Raw genomic sequence first — 16,453 nt, 5'->3', positions numbered from 1 at the left:
TGGTTGGTTTTTTGAGCCACGCTTTGTCTGGTCTTTCGCCTGGAACCTGTTTGCCTTGGGAGACCCTACCAGGGGCATAAAGCCCCCGACAACATAGCTTCCAGGATCACTAGGACACGCAAACCCCTCCACCGCGGTAAGGTGGTGACTCAAGGAGGGGGGCACCTATTGTAATTGGTAGTATTATTATTATTAGGGGCCAAGCAGCGAAGCTGCGAGGCACCTATTGTTAGTATTATTAGGGGCCAAGCAGCGAAGCTGCGAGGCACCTATTGTTATTGTTAGTTTTATTATTATTATTAGAGTGCAATGCACACCATGGCGTCAATTTCCGGTTATATAGATTTTCCGCTATTTCCGGTTTTATCAAAAACCTTTAAAAGCCTACTCCTCCTACAAATTTTGTCAAATCTTCTTCAAAATTCCCAGACATGATCTTCAGACCAAGCTTCACAAAAGTTATCGAAGGATATTTAATTTTCAAAACCGTTTGTCCGGTACAGCCAATCAAATTCTGCAGAAAAGCCGCCAAACAGGAAGTGAAGCCATATCTCAGCAGTTCTTTGAAGCAGTGACACCAAAGTTGTTAGGCCTACTCGGAACTTTATTCTAAGGATGTCCTCCAAAAATGGTGTCATGTGACTAAAAGGGGGCGTGGCCGGAAGCATAAACGTGTTTTGGCTAATAACTATGGAAGTGTTTACCTTAATAAAGTAATTTCTTTGTCTCTTGATGTCTTGTGAGATATCAAGCCCGGCCATTGATAATATTTCATAATAACCGAATTGACGCAGCCGCCATTTTGGATTTCATGGAAAAGTGTAAAAACCTTTTGCACGCCCCAAATTTTGTCCAATGTTGACTAAATTTGGCACAGATGATCTTCAGACCAAGCTTCACAAAGGTGTCTGATGGATTTTCCATTTTCGAAACCGTTTGTTCGTTAGAGCTGATCAAAGGCGGCAGCGAAGCTGCAAAAGACACGTGAGAGCATAACTCAGCAAAAATGTGTCTGATCATCACCAAACTTCGGTTCCTTCGTTCCCATGAGGAGCAGAGGAGGCCTGTGGTGTTATGCCAGAAAAAAATAAAAATTTGAACACTCAGTACTCTTGAACGCAAACAGATATTTCAACCAAACTTGGTGTGTTGCATGAGTGCAACAGGTTGCTGTGACTTCATTGTTGCGCATGTGCTATGGAGGCCTTGTCCTGCTCTGGACTGCTTGGCCCCTCCATTGCTGCTTGCAGCTATATTTATCATTATTACACATCTGTCATGGGAGTCTATGGCAGCCCCAACCACATGGTCAGAAGTTGTCAAATTTGGCACACTCTTTGGGACCAGTCCACTCATCAATGTCACCAAGTTTCACGTCTCCCATTCCAACCATCTAGCGCCACCAATGGGTCAAAGTTGAAGGTGTGTTTACACATGTTACTTTTGAACCATATGCCCTATTGTCCAAAATGAGGTATTGTTGGATTCCCTGGATCAAGACGAGTTCAACGCACTCTATGACATCATACCCAGTCCTATTGATTCTCCGCCATTTTGAATGTAAAGGAAAAGCGTTTTTTCGCTACTCCTCCTACAATTCTTGTTGAATCTTCTTCAAAATTGCCACAGATGATCTTCAGATCAAGCCTCACAAAAGTTATCCCCTGGAGCTTTTATTTTCGCAACCGTTTGTTAGTAACAGACACATCAAATTGATGTGGCTGAATTGATGTGGCCTCCATTTTAAATATACAATTTTGTGAGGTTTGTCCAATCTTCACCAAATTTGGCACAGATCATCTTCAGACCAAGCCTCACAAGTTTTTTGATTATCTAAACCTATTGACTGAAACAGCCAATCAAAGTGGTAGCCAATCAAAGTCGTCAACCAAGCCACCATAAAAGAAGTGAGATCATATGTCAGCACCTCTTTACTGAATTGACACCAAATTTGGTATAGGGACACTGTTCTAAAGAGGTCCAAAATAGGTCATGCCATTTCACCTCTAGGTGGCGCTGCAATAAGCAAAAATTTTGCACCATTTGTCTTCAGATCAAGCCTCACAAAAGACATCACATGTTAGTTTTTTTTTCTACACTTTTGACTGGAACAGCCAAAGTCATCAGCCAATCAAAGTCGTCAACCAAGCCACCATAAAAGAAGTGAGGTCCTATCTCAGCAACTCTTTACTGCATTGACACCAAATTTGGTATAGGGACTAGGGACACTGTTCTAAAGAGGTCTAAAATAGGTCATGCCATTTCACCTCTAGGTGAAACATTATTGTGACCATTATGATCATACTGCTCGACAGCTACTGTGGCATACCTGGCTTCACTAAACAGATAAATCAGTATCATGACATGCTTGAGACTTTGGCTGAATTCAAACCTACGACCTTGCACTTCATCAGAGCCCGTCTTATCCCAGTGAGCCATTTTCAGCGCTGGGAATTGCTGTGTACAGTTACTGTATACGAAAAGGACGACGTTTCTCCTGTTAACATGCTTAACATGCTTCAGTCGTGGGATCTCCCAAAATATCACAAGACATGGGAATCACTGATATACGACAAACAAATCAACAGTTATTGGTCAAAACACAATTTTGCCTATTGTAGCGCCCCCTAGAGCTCAAATTACCCTACCTTTATCAGACCTCTTAATAACAAAGTCATGAATCCATACACCAAGTTTGGAGCCAATGCATCAAAGATTTGCTAAGATATGACCTCAATTCCATTTTCCGGATCAGTTGCTGAATTTGATTGGCTATAGCTAACAAACGGTTGCAAAAATGAAAGCTCCAGGGGATAAATTTTGTGAGGCTTGGTCTGAAGATCATCTGTGGCAATTTTGAAGAAGATTCAACAACAATTGAAGGAGGAGTAGCGAAAAAACGTTTCTCCATAACATTCAAAATGGCGAAGAATCTATGTGACTGGGTATGACGTCATAGAGTGCGTTGAACTTGTCTTGATCCAAGGAATCCAACGATACCTCATTTTGGAAAATGCGGCATATGGTTCAAAGGTAACGTGTGTAAACACACCTTCAAATTTGACCCATTGGTGGCGCTAGAGGATTGGAATGGGAGACATGAAAATTGGTGAAAATGATGAAGGGACAGGTCAAAGGGACAAAGGTTAAGAAGCGGTTGACATTTCAAAGTGGAATTGCATGAAATTGCACATGGTATATTTCATAATGATGTCATCCTGTTTAACTAAACAGATATTAAAATTTAAGACAGGCTAAAAGACTGCGGCTGGATTCAAACCTACAATATTATACTTTGCAGGTCACTGTCCCTGTCCATTGAGTTATTCTCAGTGTTGAATATTGTCATGTTCAGTTACTGTATAAAAAAGTAAGCTGTTTCTTCAGTGGTAAGAGTTGTTAGATTCAGCCAAAGTTTAAACTACTCAAATTCAATCATATTTTGACATACCAAGGTGACATTGTTGATGGTACTTCAGAGTGATGTCATCTTGAATCCAATAAGGTTTGAAAACCATCAGTCAAAATTATATTTGATTTATTGACACAAAGATATTGAGGCAATGTGGACATTTACATAAATACACAATTTCAGACATTTTGTATTACATTTCTCATTCCATTTCACCCTATATAAAAATACACCTGCCCGCACCCAATCCATACCGTTTACCTCCCTCCCAGCGCAAGTCACGCCAAAGCAGAAATGTTGTAGCGGACGCATGAGGTTTAGATGTCAACCAAATATTGCCTCCCTCAATCAAAACACATTGATGGCAACCCTCTTTCCAGAATTTCTCAAAGATGGCTTGAAGACCACATGCCAGAACCACAGCCAATTTACGATCAAGAATAGCCTCATTGGTTATAGGTCTAATACATAGCCCTTGATCAACTACTTGCAAGTGTTAATGAACAATGGCCGACTCTCATTTCCCATTAAACCACACAACATGCACTCTCAGGGTGACCAACAAGAATATTTTAACTAACAAACAACAATATTACAAACATCTAACTGAACGAACGCAACAACTGAAATCCCTTGCATAGCTGTTGTTACCAAACTATTTTCCACAAGTCTTGGCGTTTTTTGACATGCCGCACTGCATGCTGGGTACCCAAGAGCGCTGACGCTGATTATCTAGCTGTGCTCGGACTGCGTGATATGACGAGATGCTAGTGACGCACTAAGGTCTCGGAGTCTCCTGAAATGTAATGAGTCTTTCTACCTTGAAGCTGCGTGCGCATCATCATCAAGTCCATTCAAAAATCTTTCTATTTCTTGTGACTGACTTAGATCCAGTAGCCTCTGCTTCTGAAGAGTTAGGACCTCTTTCTGTAGCAACAGGACATCTTTTTTATTTTTTGCATTTTCAATGTCGAGCATGCATCTCTCCTTCTCTAATATGAGAAGCTCCTGGTGAGAGCTAAGCTTAGGGTGCTTAGCAGGGGGCTTCACAGGTGATGCTGCTGCTTTGATGTTTCCATGAGGCTCCACTTGCTCCAGTACGATGATAGTGTCAGCTAGACAAAACAAAAAAACATATAAAACATTAGGAAGCTACCTACAACTGTATATGCACAATGCACTTTACTCTTGAGGTCCAATGACATAGGAAATAACTCATTTAATAAATTACCATAGGCTACTAAAGAGAACATTGAACTGTTATTTCTGTAGTATGATGTGCTATTCAATTTGAAAATGATTAACATCTGAGGGGTATGTACAGTAATACATCATGCTCTAACAAATGCTTAGTAGGCAAAATTATAGCCTTTCGTCATTTTGTCACGTTATTGCTGCAACCAACGGCGTTGAAGTTTGTAGTTACTTACTTGCAGCTTCTGTGGCTGTACTGTCATCTAATGCGCCGTCATCGTCGTAGGGGTTGGGGAGGGGGGAAATCTGCTGCGGGATCATGTCAATTATCTTCTTTGACAGAGGATCCATAGCATTGATTGGTGGTCCTCCGCCGGTTTGAAATTGGCTACGCCTCTCTTCCGCCGCATCTTTTTTGGCTTTAGCCTTGAGGTTTTTCCAGCAGGCTTTCAGTTGCGCCCTGTCCCTCGTCTCTTTAATACCGGTAGAGCCATTGAAGCGCTCAGCTAACCGGACCCAGTTACGCTCCTTCGTTTCTAGAGTACTGCTGTCAGTCATCTTGTCCTCAATTATCACCCCAAACTCCTCCATCAATTCAGTCAGCAACATCTTTTCAAATGTTGAAAAATGTGCCCCTCTTTGCCGTGCCATAATGTTATAGTTAACTAACGTTAGCTGGCTAAAGTGACGGGGTTGATTAGCTACTTTATAGCCGTAGTGGTAGGTATAAACGGTAGCTATCAGTAACGGCATTTATTCAAAAAGCAGCTAGTTTAGGAAAAAGAGCGCATGCATTCATTTAGGGCTATTTAGTTCCGTATATGTTAAACATACGTTGTGAATTTGTTTACATTTCGTCGGAATCCATCACAGCGGACATTGAACATAAACTAATCCTGTTTTAACCCTTGTTTAAACTAGTTTAGCTAATCCAGGGTTAAAATTAAGATGTGCAACACATCTCTGATTAATTATAAACCAGTTTAAACATAGATTTACTAACCCTAGATCAACTCTAAACCAGGATTAATTTAATCCATGTTGGTGCAACCCAGCCTTAAAGCCGATTTATACTTCTGCATCTCCGTTAACGGACAGACGCACGCACGGAGTCGAACGGAGTCGGACGGACTGGTTGAATTTATACTACTCCGTTGGCTCTGCGTGTTGAAAACAATTCACCGCCAGAACAGTAGATGACGCTGCACTGCGATGCTAACTAGGTTATCGAAAGGTCGGAGCAGATGAACAAATGAACCATTTCATCAATAAAATAAGCACATTTTCAGCAACTACACTGCCCATTTCTCGTCACATTTTAATTCAGATGCTGATTTACATGTACTGTTTAGCTGAAATAAGAGTTGTAAAAACTTACAACAATGGCGGTCAAAGGATTCTGTTCTCTTGTTGGTCACGGCAACCCCGCCCCCACCCCTGACGCAAACGGTTCTTAATACGGACCAATCATAGCCAAGGGGTATCCGTAAAAAGACGCACGGACAGACGGACAGTCAGGAAAATCAGAAGGCACACGCAGAGCTCTGCGAGGGCTCTGCGTGGACACGCAGAGGCCATTTTTGGACGGAGGAGGCGTTCCTCGTGTGCGTGTGCGTAAAAACGCAGAAGCATAAATCGGCCTTTAGACTTTAGAAGAAAAGAAGAAAAGCTGTCCAGCTAGAGGGGGGTAGTCCAGCAAGGGATCTGTTTTTCTCTCAGCATCCTCTGTTGAACTCTGTTGAGCAGGCCTCTGCATGACCCTCCAGACCTGTAAAAGTGAAGAAAGGATCCATGTCAGTTGTGAAAAATGAACCTTTTTACATCTACACTTAACATAAACGACAGTTTTGACTGAGAAATGCAGTGGCATTACTTGAACTTGAATCCAAATGTGGTCCATGTGCCATGAAAATTCACACCAAATATTTGGCTCGATTCCAGGCTCTGGCAAGAGTATTTAGTTCTAAACTGGTCAATATACACATCTGACTAAAGACCAGGGGCCTGTACTACGAATCAAGATTTGGCGTTAGCGAGGTAACTTCAGGTTCAACCCCGGGTTTTCTGTACTACGACGGTGGATCACTTGTTACCAGGGTAGATCGCCATGGTAACTTATGCTGAACGGCTAACCTGGTCGGGAGCAGGTTAAGTTGGATATCAGAGATCAACCGGTATAAAAACCCTGCCCACTAACTCATTCTTGACGATAATGTCGTCACCGTTCATAGAAGTTCCGATGGAGCTTGGTACGCGGATTGTCCGAGGTGCGCTCAGAAGAAACAGAACATTTAGAGACTGACAAAACCCTTTCCGCATTCCCTCATCACTATCTTTCTGAAAGATATAGGTTGTTAGCAGAGGGAATTACGTATATTGCCAGCTTCTTGAGCCGTATTTGGCCAATGCTACACATTGAAGCTGTGCACTCACAGTCCCACAGACTGTATGCATATCGTTTCATTATTTCGCTATGGGTACTTTGATAGTGTGGGTGATGCAGAGAACCTGAGCAAGAGCAAGAACAAGGTCTGCTCCGCTATTTGCAACAGATTTTATTTAATGGTTGTTGCCACCATATTCTGATTAATGTTGTGGTGAAAAAGAGATTTTCATAGTGCCCTTTGTAAAAACTTTGGACTCTAATATGTTGACAAAATGAAACAAGGTTTTTCACTCAATGTTCTGATTTCCCTTCTGGAAATGTATGCAAATGATATCATATTTTACAACTTAACCCATTCTGTTGTCCTTGGGTTGCTTTGAAACATTTTCTAATCATTTCCATATCAGAAATGTGTTTTTTTTCCCCAATCAAAACCTTTCAAACCAAAAAGAACAATGGGTATCTGTACAAAGCTCTTCACAAGTGATACATAAATGATCATTTCACTACTTTCATTGAATTTTGATGTTTAATTCACTTTTATAGCATTTTTAGGGACATTGAAAGAGATAAGTGGTGAAAACCCCCAGAAAAGATTCAAACGGCACAACAAGAAAGCCACAAAAGGGTATTAAAAAGACCAAAACGTAAAACAAAGATTAACAAATACATCCTCATGTGTTCTCCCTTCCCTGGGAATACAGAAAAATATGTCAGTGTAACTAATTTTAGTGTCATTCATTCAGTCAATTACTATCTCTTCTCATATTCCAGTTTTTCTGTCTCCAGCCTTGTTTTTTTAATTAAAAGCCTCTAATAATCGAGCTCCAGGGTTTTTTTATACAGGGCCCCTCACATTATCTGCTCCAACCTAATACAAAAGAACATTGTCCCTTTCCAAGGCACACTTCCATTTGACTATTACAAGGTTCATTGCTTATACCTTGTGTCTTTTTCTTGGCTTTGAAGTGGAGGCCCTAGGCTCAGGGGGAGGAAGACGTTCCTATTCCTGCTGAGTTTAACACCATAGCAATTTAATCAACTGAGTCATATTTGAAATGAGCACTTTAAGGACTTGTGTCTTATGTTGAGACCACCACCATTAGTAAGTTATTACAGACACTTCAATCACAGCCACACGTTCACACACTCTCACCATCTGTGTTGCAAGTGGTAAATACAACTCAAAAGTGTACCCCCAAAATGAGCAGGCAGACACAGTTTCCTGATCATCTAGGACCTGGATGAGAAAGTAAATGGTATATTGGATCAATATTTAGCAACCACATATGGCATACATACTGGCGTATGACTATTAGTTTCACTGTTACCTCTGTATGGCACAGTGGAACGACAATCACTGCAGAGAACAGTAATACAATTCACTCCTACAATATTCATAAATAATTGTTGAATGAACATGGTCACATAGATTAGGCTACTTGAAACATACATATGCCTGGGCTTCCGACCTGCTGCCACCAGGGTCTGAAGAAATGCCCCCTTCCACTCCTTCCATCATGGGGTGACCCTGATAGATATCCTAAAAAAGGGACGAGTTCAGGCAATTCAGCTTTGTACTTGTTGGCCTTAAAATATGTACAAGTATTGGCTTACCGTTTTGAATTATGGTTTTATTTTTTATTTGCTCCCACAATCGTTTGCCACTGCAGGGTTGCCACTGCAGGGTTGCAACTGAAATAATACAGCAACAAAAGTTTAACGTTGTGGAATGCACACGTGTAATTATGATCACATCTTCAATAAGTCATGTAGCTTACGCATTTACAGCTGCTATTTTCTGCCAGATTGGCTGCAGCGACTTTGTTGAATTTTGCCTATATTATATGTCAGTATTCCTGATATGATTGTATTACAATATTTCACACAAGAGGAGCAGACAAAGTTTGTAAGATTGTCTGCTCCTCCGTCGTGAAATATGCGGCTCTTGTTTCGTCCACGTTTGCGATTGGACATACGGTTCAAACACCGCCCCTTTATGTGAACGCGCACGTTTCTAGATTGGAAAGATCTGGGCTGAGTTAGAGAATTGATAACCGCCGTTGTAGTACCGCTTATCGTGACTGCGATTGTTAGGCTTTGCGTAGCCGGGTAACTGAAAGTAATCCAGAGCATGTTGATCTTGATTCGTAGTACAGGCCCCTGCTCGACCTTTGCCTGTAAACAGTGATTCTGACTGTCAGAGACCTTTAAATAGGCTGACCGAGTGAAACTAGCCTGGCTAACGTAGGTCGCTTTCTCAGGAAAATGACAAATGAAATAGGCTTGTTTTGAAAGATCCTATATACAGGCTATCTTCAGCAGACTCTTGTCTACAAAAAGCAGCCCTCCCTGACGTTTTAGGACTAGAATTTAGTGAATTATGATATTGTTTACACACTGCCAGTGAGTGAGCGAGCCGAGTCTGTCACTGAGGCTAAGTCAAAACAATGTACCCTCGGGACGCAGTCTCACTCCACTTGCGAGTTTTCCACAAATCACAAAAATGATCGAAGCATCTGGCTAAAAGCACAATTCCCACATCTCCTAAAGGCTGCCCTCCTTGACATTTTTGGTGTCGACCGAACTGTGAAATGGTGAACTTATGAACATGACGCGACCAAAACATGGCTGCCGCCAAAGCCTATGCGGTCTCCCTGGCGCATAGGCTTATTACAAAGACTTTCTTGACCCAAATCAAAATTCTGAGCCAACAAGTCTGTGGGGAATCGTTTGTTCTCCTAAATACTGCCCTCCTCTACCTTTTTGATGAATTCGCCGAGATGCTACATGATTCAGTAATTACACAGAGGGAAAAAGCTAGCTACTTTTAGAGTTTGGTTTTCCGTCACTTCAAACTCACGATCTAAAGGTCTCAAAGTGCTCAAACCTTCACCATAATTCAAGAGTAGCATACTTTCACTAACCCAATCATTGATTCTAGCTTAGAATGTGTAAAAATAGGACTTACCAAACGTGGCTGCCTCAAACACGGCTATCAGGCGATTCCAGTTGAAAACAACAATGGCCGCCGAATAATAATTTATATTCGTAATGGCGAGCTGCGATTGGAAGCTAAATGAAACAGGAGCTAAAGACAAAGGGTGGGGGCTTGGTCAGCACACCATTTCCAAAAAGGATGTGTGTGCGTCTTGACAAGCTCGCGTGTGTGTCAAGTAGTGTGACCACCTGTCCCTCATTGCGCTGTATCACACAGCATTTCCAATATGCAATGTGCGGAACAAGGGGTGAAAATGCTGTGCAACACAACGCAAAGCGAAACAGATGGTCACCCTAGTGTCAAGGAGCTGGATGAGCCTGTGACAATTTGGAGCGCGCTGTGGAGCAATTCAATTTAATCATATATAGACATACCAAGGTGAAATTGTTTATGGTACTTCAGAGTGATGTCATCTTCAACCCTATTAGGTTTGAAAAACCATGAGTCAAAATTATATTACATTTATTGACACAAAGATATTGAGGCAATGTGGACATTTACATTAATACACCGCTTTCAGCCATTTTGTATTGCATTTCTTATTCAATTTGACCATTTATAAAAACATGTATTTCACACATCTGGAACAAATTTCAAGTCGATTGGATCTATGGTTCATGAGGAGAAGGGTTTTGAAGGTTGTACCAAATTTGGACAGTACAAGAAAATTCATAAGTCTGACAATATGGGTCCTTGAGGCTTTTTTGTTCCCCATGAGAAATAACACATGCTCTCTAGCTAGCTACAGTAAAAGTGTTGCTTAGCTCCACGTTAGATACTAGACTTACAGTCTAGCTCTAACTCCATTTAGAATCTAACAAGCTATAACCTTACGATACATTTTATCTGAAGCTGGTTATATGAAATACTGCTAATAACAATTGTGGCATCACGATGGGCCGGCTGGCAGAGGGGTGTGGTGTTCGCATGGAGGTCTGGCTGCCACACCACAAGATGGCTGCCAGTGGCACTACATCTCCCAGAATGCAGCAGCACCCAACCAGGTGTAGGTGCTTAAGGCACCTGATTGAAGAAGCATTTAACACAGGTGGTGCCAGTTGTGAAGGAGAGAGCCAGGAGGGAGAACAGAGAGCATTTGACGTGCGGGTGAAGCCTTTTTTGAGGCGCTTGCTGAAGCGCTTGCTTAAGCCCATCCGGAAGGGGGAAGGCTAGCCCAAGCCGGGAAGGACCTGGACGGACAAGCTTTGAGTTTGCAACCACAGTTGGTAGGACTTAAGTTAGGAGCAACTTTATGAAACCTATGTTTTGCCTTTGAAGAACTTTATTATTTGCTTCCTGAAATACTTTCTGTTGGTGAATAAACCGGATTCCTCGTTTTAAAAGCACTTTTGCCTGCTCTGTTCTGTTGATTACGCACTGCCCTACACCCAGCTCAGTGGTAACGCCTCTCATGATACCACACAATTGATATGTGGTGGATGAAATAAGAAAAAATGCATAATTTTCATTAATTTACCAGCTAACTTGTTTCGGAGGCGCTGAAAATGAATGAGGTTCAACGGTGGAAATGACATTGTTTGGAACTATAGGTCGCGTGAGACAAGCTTTACTTCCGCATTCCTTGATAACAATGGGAGTCTATGGAAGTGTCGCAACTCTCTTTTTTTATGGCTCTGGAGAAAACCTAGTTTTTTCCCGGGAAAATGTCACTGGATGTACAAGGGGGCATAGAACAGCATCCAGGGCATTTTCAGCTCAACCAATGTTACATACCCTATTCTGAGACCTTAAGGAACAGTGTGAAATACCCAATAAACCCAGTCAATCACCCCTTTAAAGTATATTGCAAATGGCAATTCATTAGATTTATTTGCACTATTCATTCTGCAAAGATTGCAATGGCAAATAAGGATTGTAGAGCCAGTTACAGATGAATATAGGGCTGCCACCAACAATTATTTTAATAATTGATTAATCTGTCAATTTTTTTTTACGATTAATCGATGAATCGGATAAAAAAACAAAAAAACATTCATTTCTAACCTTTTATTCGAAAACAAAACTGATCCGTACAAATTCACAGTGCAAAAAATCTTCAGAATGTGCACAAACAGGCACACAATTTTGATTTTAATATTAGCATGGATTTAATGCTATTTTCCAAGATGAGCAATTAATTTGAGTTTTGTTTAAAACTTTTTATTGAAAATTGAAAGGTTGTGGAAGTAGGCCAAACTTTATTAGAATAATTTCGTGTATTTTTAAGATTTTTTTTGGACACCATTTAGAAAAAAATTCAGATTTGCAAGGATTAAGCTATTTTCAAAGTGATTTTCTATAATTTTATTTGAAATGTCATTGAAAAAGTAAAAGCTGTGGACGTATACCATACATTGTTAAGATACTGTGGTGTCTGTTTGAGGTTTTATATTCCTAAAAATATTATAAAAGTCTACATTTTTCAAAATGGTATGGGTAGTTTTCACCCAGTCCCTAACGTGATGCTGCAAAGTATTCTGAAGTAATTGCATCTTCCGATTGTGAGACAAATGTCAAATGTGAAACTATGTCAATTAACACACTTTTTCAATGTATTAAGTGTGAAATGCTCCCACACTTTGGATGACTTGGGTCGTACTAATTTCATTGCCTCTGCCATTTGTTTCAGAACAACGTTATTCAACGTCTCTCGATGGCCTTTACCTCTGCTCTGCTATTTTGCTTTTACCATTAACCTTTGCTTCCCTGACAGCTGTGACTGCACACTGTAGAGACAAAGAGCACAGTTTTATTGATTGACTGATGTTTGTTAATAAATCAAAGACAAAAATTGACCGTCCAGTTTACCTCTGGCTGACCACTTTTCTAAGGACTTGATTCTTCTGTCATTTCAATGTCTTACGAATCAAAGCTCCACAGAAACACAGATAGACAGGACGCAAACAAAAAGTGATCAAACTTTAATCAATTTCTTCATTGGATTCAATTTGTGCATGAGCCCACTAACGTTTCTAGTGAAGAGGCATTACACCAGTGGTGGTCAGTTGGAGAATGCATTACAGGCAGGAAATGGAAATGCCTGAGATGTGTGTGCTCTTGTTGACACCTGGTGGTGTAACAAGGATCAGGGTTCCTGCTCTTACAGCGGGCTGAGCTTCCCACACACATGGATCTACTTGCTAACGTGTTCCTGGACACACTGCTGCCATTGTGCTTTCCAGACAGTCCCCACAGAGGCTTCACCCCCTCAGGGCCTAGGGTTTATAGACCAGATCCCACCAGATCCCAGCAACCACATAGTGGCAGGTGGATCTAATGTATATAGCAGGGAGTTGGGACACGGCCAGTGGAGTGAAGGACGATGTTGTTAGGGCTGCAACTAACGATTACTTTAGTAATTTTTTCGATTAATCGATGAATCTGAAAAAAAAAAAAAACTTTATTCAAAAGCAGAACTGACAGTGCAAATTCACAGTGCAAAAAATCTTCAGAATGTGCACAAACAGGCAGACAATTTGGAAAAATGTATTAATATTAGCGTGGATTTAATGCTATTTTCAGAGATGAGCAATTTATTTGAGTTTTGTTTAAAACTTTATTGAAAATTAAAAGGTTGTGGAAGTAAGCCAGACTTTATTAGAATAATATGGTGTATATGTAAGATTTTATTACACAATTTTGAAAAAAAAAGAAAAATTAGCAAGGATTAAGCTATTTTCAAAGATTAGTGATTTTCTATCATTTTATTTGAAACTTAATTGAAAAAGTAAAGGCTTGGAAGTATACCAGACATTGTTAAGATACTCTGGTGTCTATTTGAGGTTTAATATTCATAAAAATATTGTAAAAGTCTACATTTTTCAAAATTGTATGGGTAGTTTTCACCCGGTCCCTAACGCGACGCTGCAAAGTAGCGTCTTCCGAATGTGAGACGAATGTCGAATATGAAACTAACTTCAAATTGTACAATTAACACACCGTTTCGACGTATTTAGTGTGAAATGCTGCACCCACACCTTGGATGACTTAAGTCTTACTGATTTCTCCGCCGTACTGATTTTTTTTTCTACGCCAACAACGTTACTCAACAACGTCTCTCCGATGGCCTTTCTTCTACCTCCACTCTGCTCCAGACTCAACTTTTTTTTAATACTCAAACATCTCAGCGATTTATTGAGTGGCATAATAATTTCGTCACACAACGGATCGATAATAAAATTCGTTGCCAACGCTTTTAATAATCGATTTTAGATGTTGTGCTACTGACCAGGCTTCCCCCCACTCCCTCTACAACCCATGGACTGACCTCATTCCCCGAAGCTGACAGAAAGTACGAAGTTTTACTGTCTCCACCCCAGGCTCTGACTCAGGGGCGCAGATGGAATTTTTGAACTGGGGGGGAACCAAGCTGTCAGCAAATGATTCCAACTCCATTTGTTATTTTGTGTAATATATATGTACATATGCAATGTTTATTGCAGCTTCAGTATATATAGACCTACTGAAGTGCAATACTGAGGTAACAGAAGTGAGAACGATACTGCAATCCCCCCGACCCTGTAGGGGTAGAACATTTCTTAAAATGTAAAGTTAAACACATCAATCTAGTGCACTTTGAGAGCAAAATTAAGAGGCTAGATCATTGTAGAATCTGTGCTCTTCTAAACAATATCATGTTATTTTAACCAGCCCCTGATTGGCTGTGAGGTTTAGGCATTAGGTGAGTTTGCATGCATGCAACATATATATGGTAGCCTATAGCAATTTCATTTCAATTTCGCGAAACAAAGAAGACATTCTCAATTTAAAAATGAAATATGACGTAACTCATTTGAACCAGACCAGCAATATTTACCTTCATAAATTCTTCTTCACGTCCTCTGCCTCGGTAGAGTTGGTCGCCTGGCTAGAACTAGCTGTTGCTCGTGCCATATTTTCTGATTCTAAATCTGCATCTAGTACGTCCCGTAGTAGCTTATAATTTAATATAACGTGTTGAGACCGCGGCGCACAGGGATGGGTATTGAGCGTTGTTTAAGATCAAAATTACAATGCAACATACGGCAGACACCTTAGATATGAGAGACCCCCTCAGATTTTTGACTTTGTTGTTTTCATGGGAGCCAGTCCTCTCACTCTATGGGAGCTCGGCTCCCTCTGGCTACCACGTAATTCGAGAACTGAATGAAAAGGAGCAAGCCAAACATTACAATTTTAAGCAGCCAAAAGAACGGGCTTACTAATGTCATCTCCATGACAACCAGGAAGACGCCAAGCCTAAAAGCAAAAACGCCGGCTCCGAAAATACTTTAAAATAAGCATAATACACTTTTTCTTTTCAAGTGTTGTAGTACTTTTGTGTGGCCAACATTACACAAGCTAACATCGCCAAATCAGCTGTGCAGTTATAACTGATGCTTGTCGCCTTACGTAGGGAGAGTGGTGGGGACGGATCGGGGTCGCTAGGAATCTGGGGGGGACATGTCCTCCCGTCCCCAGTGCCATCTGTGCGCATGGTCGACTACCAGCCTGCCACTGTCCTGATTGTCTAGTCTCTGTTTGGGAGGCATTGGAATGAATCAACCATTATAATATGGATTCACTGAAATTACCTCAGTCAGTCCTCTTTCCGGAGTTTACCTCCTGTCCCACCTTCCCCTAGTCTCCCTGGTAAGTGCAGTACAGGGATCTGACATTATTTCACCCATGGTTTAGAATGTATTTGTCAGGAGATGATTGTCCAAAACTTTTTTTTTATTAATATGGGGGTCTGTACCCTCTTCTCCAAGTCCCTCAAGGACTGGGAGAAAAACAGAGAAGAATGTCTCAGCTGGATGCCCTGGCCTGTGTGTTCCGCTGCTCCCTTCATGCGTGTATGTGTGTACCACAGGGGTGTGAGGTAGAGAAATCATATTTAATGTAATTATCTATCTCTAACGTTGACCTTAAAATTCCCTTTAAACCTCCTCTGGGTATTATGGCGGGGGTGGGGGGCTGAGGTAGACTTCAGTAATGTGTAACTCTGCTTGATTGCATTATGAGGTGAGTGTGGCTTGGAAGGGAGGGTGTAACTGTGGAGACTGGAGCATATGAAGTGGTGCATCTCTGACCGCCCAATCAGGTCACATGAAGTCGGTCATGAGCAGAGTGCGAATTATACAATGACAATCGGGGGGGGGGGGTCAACTTCTTCTCCAGGGCGTGTATAGACCCCCCGACCTGTTGTTTTTACCTCTTTTGGGGGGGTCCAGGTCTTAATTAGGGGGGTCAGACCACCCCCAAACCCCCCCGTAATTTGCCGCATCCTGGTCAGGAGTGGGGCGGCCATCTCCTCCTCTGATGAGTGGTCTAATCTGCCAGACGTGCCAGCCTGGGGGCACGGGCCCCATGCCTGCTCCGGCCCGCTGGAAGGGAGATGAGACAGAAAGAGAGACAGAGCGTGTATGTGTGTATTCTGCCATAAGCTCTGACAGCACATTGTAACTAGAGTCGTGGTTAC

At 41.4% G+C, this 16,453-nt stretch overlaps 1 protein-coding gene across 5 annotated transcripts; it reads right to left on the bottom strand.

Moving 5' to 3' along the window:
- Nucleotides 1-3,553: 3,553 nt before the first annotated feature.
- LOC146253625 (uncharacterized) lies at nucleotides 3,554-15,947 on the bottom strand. 5 transcript variants are annotated; one of them, XM_084678833.1, is made up of 5 exons: nucleotides 8,446-12,471; nucleotides 8,149-8,232; nucleotides 7,936-8,004; nucleotides 4,843-6,374; nucleotides 3,554-4,527 (listed from the first exon to the last, which is right to left on the bottom strand). In XM_084678833.1, the coding sequence occupies exons 4-5, from the start codon at nucleotides 5,357-5,359 to the stop codon at nucleotides 4,229-4,231; spliced, it is 816 nt and encodes a 271-aa protein (XP_084534959.1). In that variant the 5' UTR covers nucleotides 5,360-6,374; nucleotides 7,936-8,004; nucleotides 8,149-8,232; nucleotides 8,446-12,471; the 3' UTR covers nucleotides 3,554-4,228. The 5 variants fall into 5 exon arrangements, 4 of the variants coding, with proteins under 4 accessions (XP_084534959.1, XP_084534957.1, XP_084534960.1 ...); XM_084678831.1 differs by having other exon boundaries at nucleotides 8,149-12,471; XM_084678834.1 differs by having other exon boundaries at nucleotides 7,936-8,232.
- Nucleotides 15,948-16,453: the final 506 nt, after the last annotated feature.

The sequence above is a fragment of the Hypomesus nipponensis genome, chromosome 17, assembly GCF_054491055.1.
Source record: "Hypomesus nipponensis isolate SF chromosome 17, ASM5449105v1, whole genome shotgun sequence".
NCBI classification, from domain to species: Eukaryota; Metazoa; Chordata; class Actinopteri; order Osmeriformes; family Osmeridae; genus Hypomesus; species Hypomesus nipponensis.
This window is presented reverse-complemented; position numbering and strand designations above follow the sequence as displayed.

What these genes read in the sequence shown, in the direction of transcription:
- LOC146253625 (XM_084678835.1), bottom strand. Translation starts at nt 5,359, where the DNA reads ATGCCGTTACTGATAGCTACCGTTTATACCTACCACTACGGCTATAAA. An exon ending in TACAGCCACAGAAGCTGCAA is followed by an intron (nt 4,528 to 4,842) that starts GTAAGTAACTAC and finishes TGTTTTGTCTAG; the next exon opens with CTGACACTATCATCGTACTG.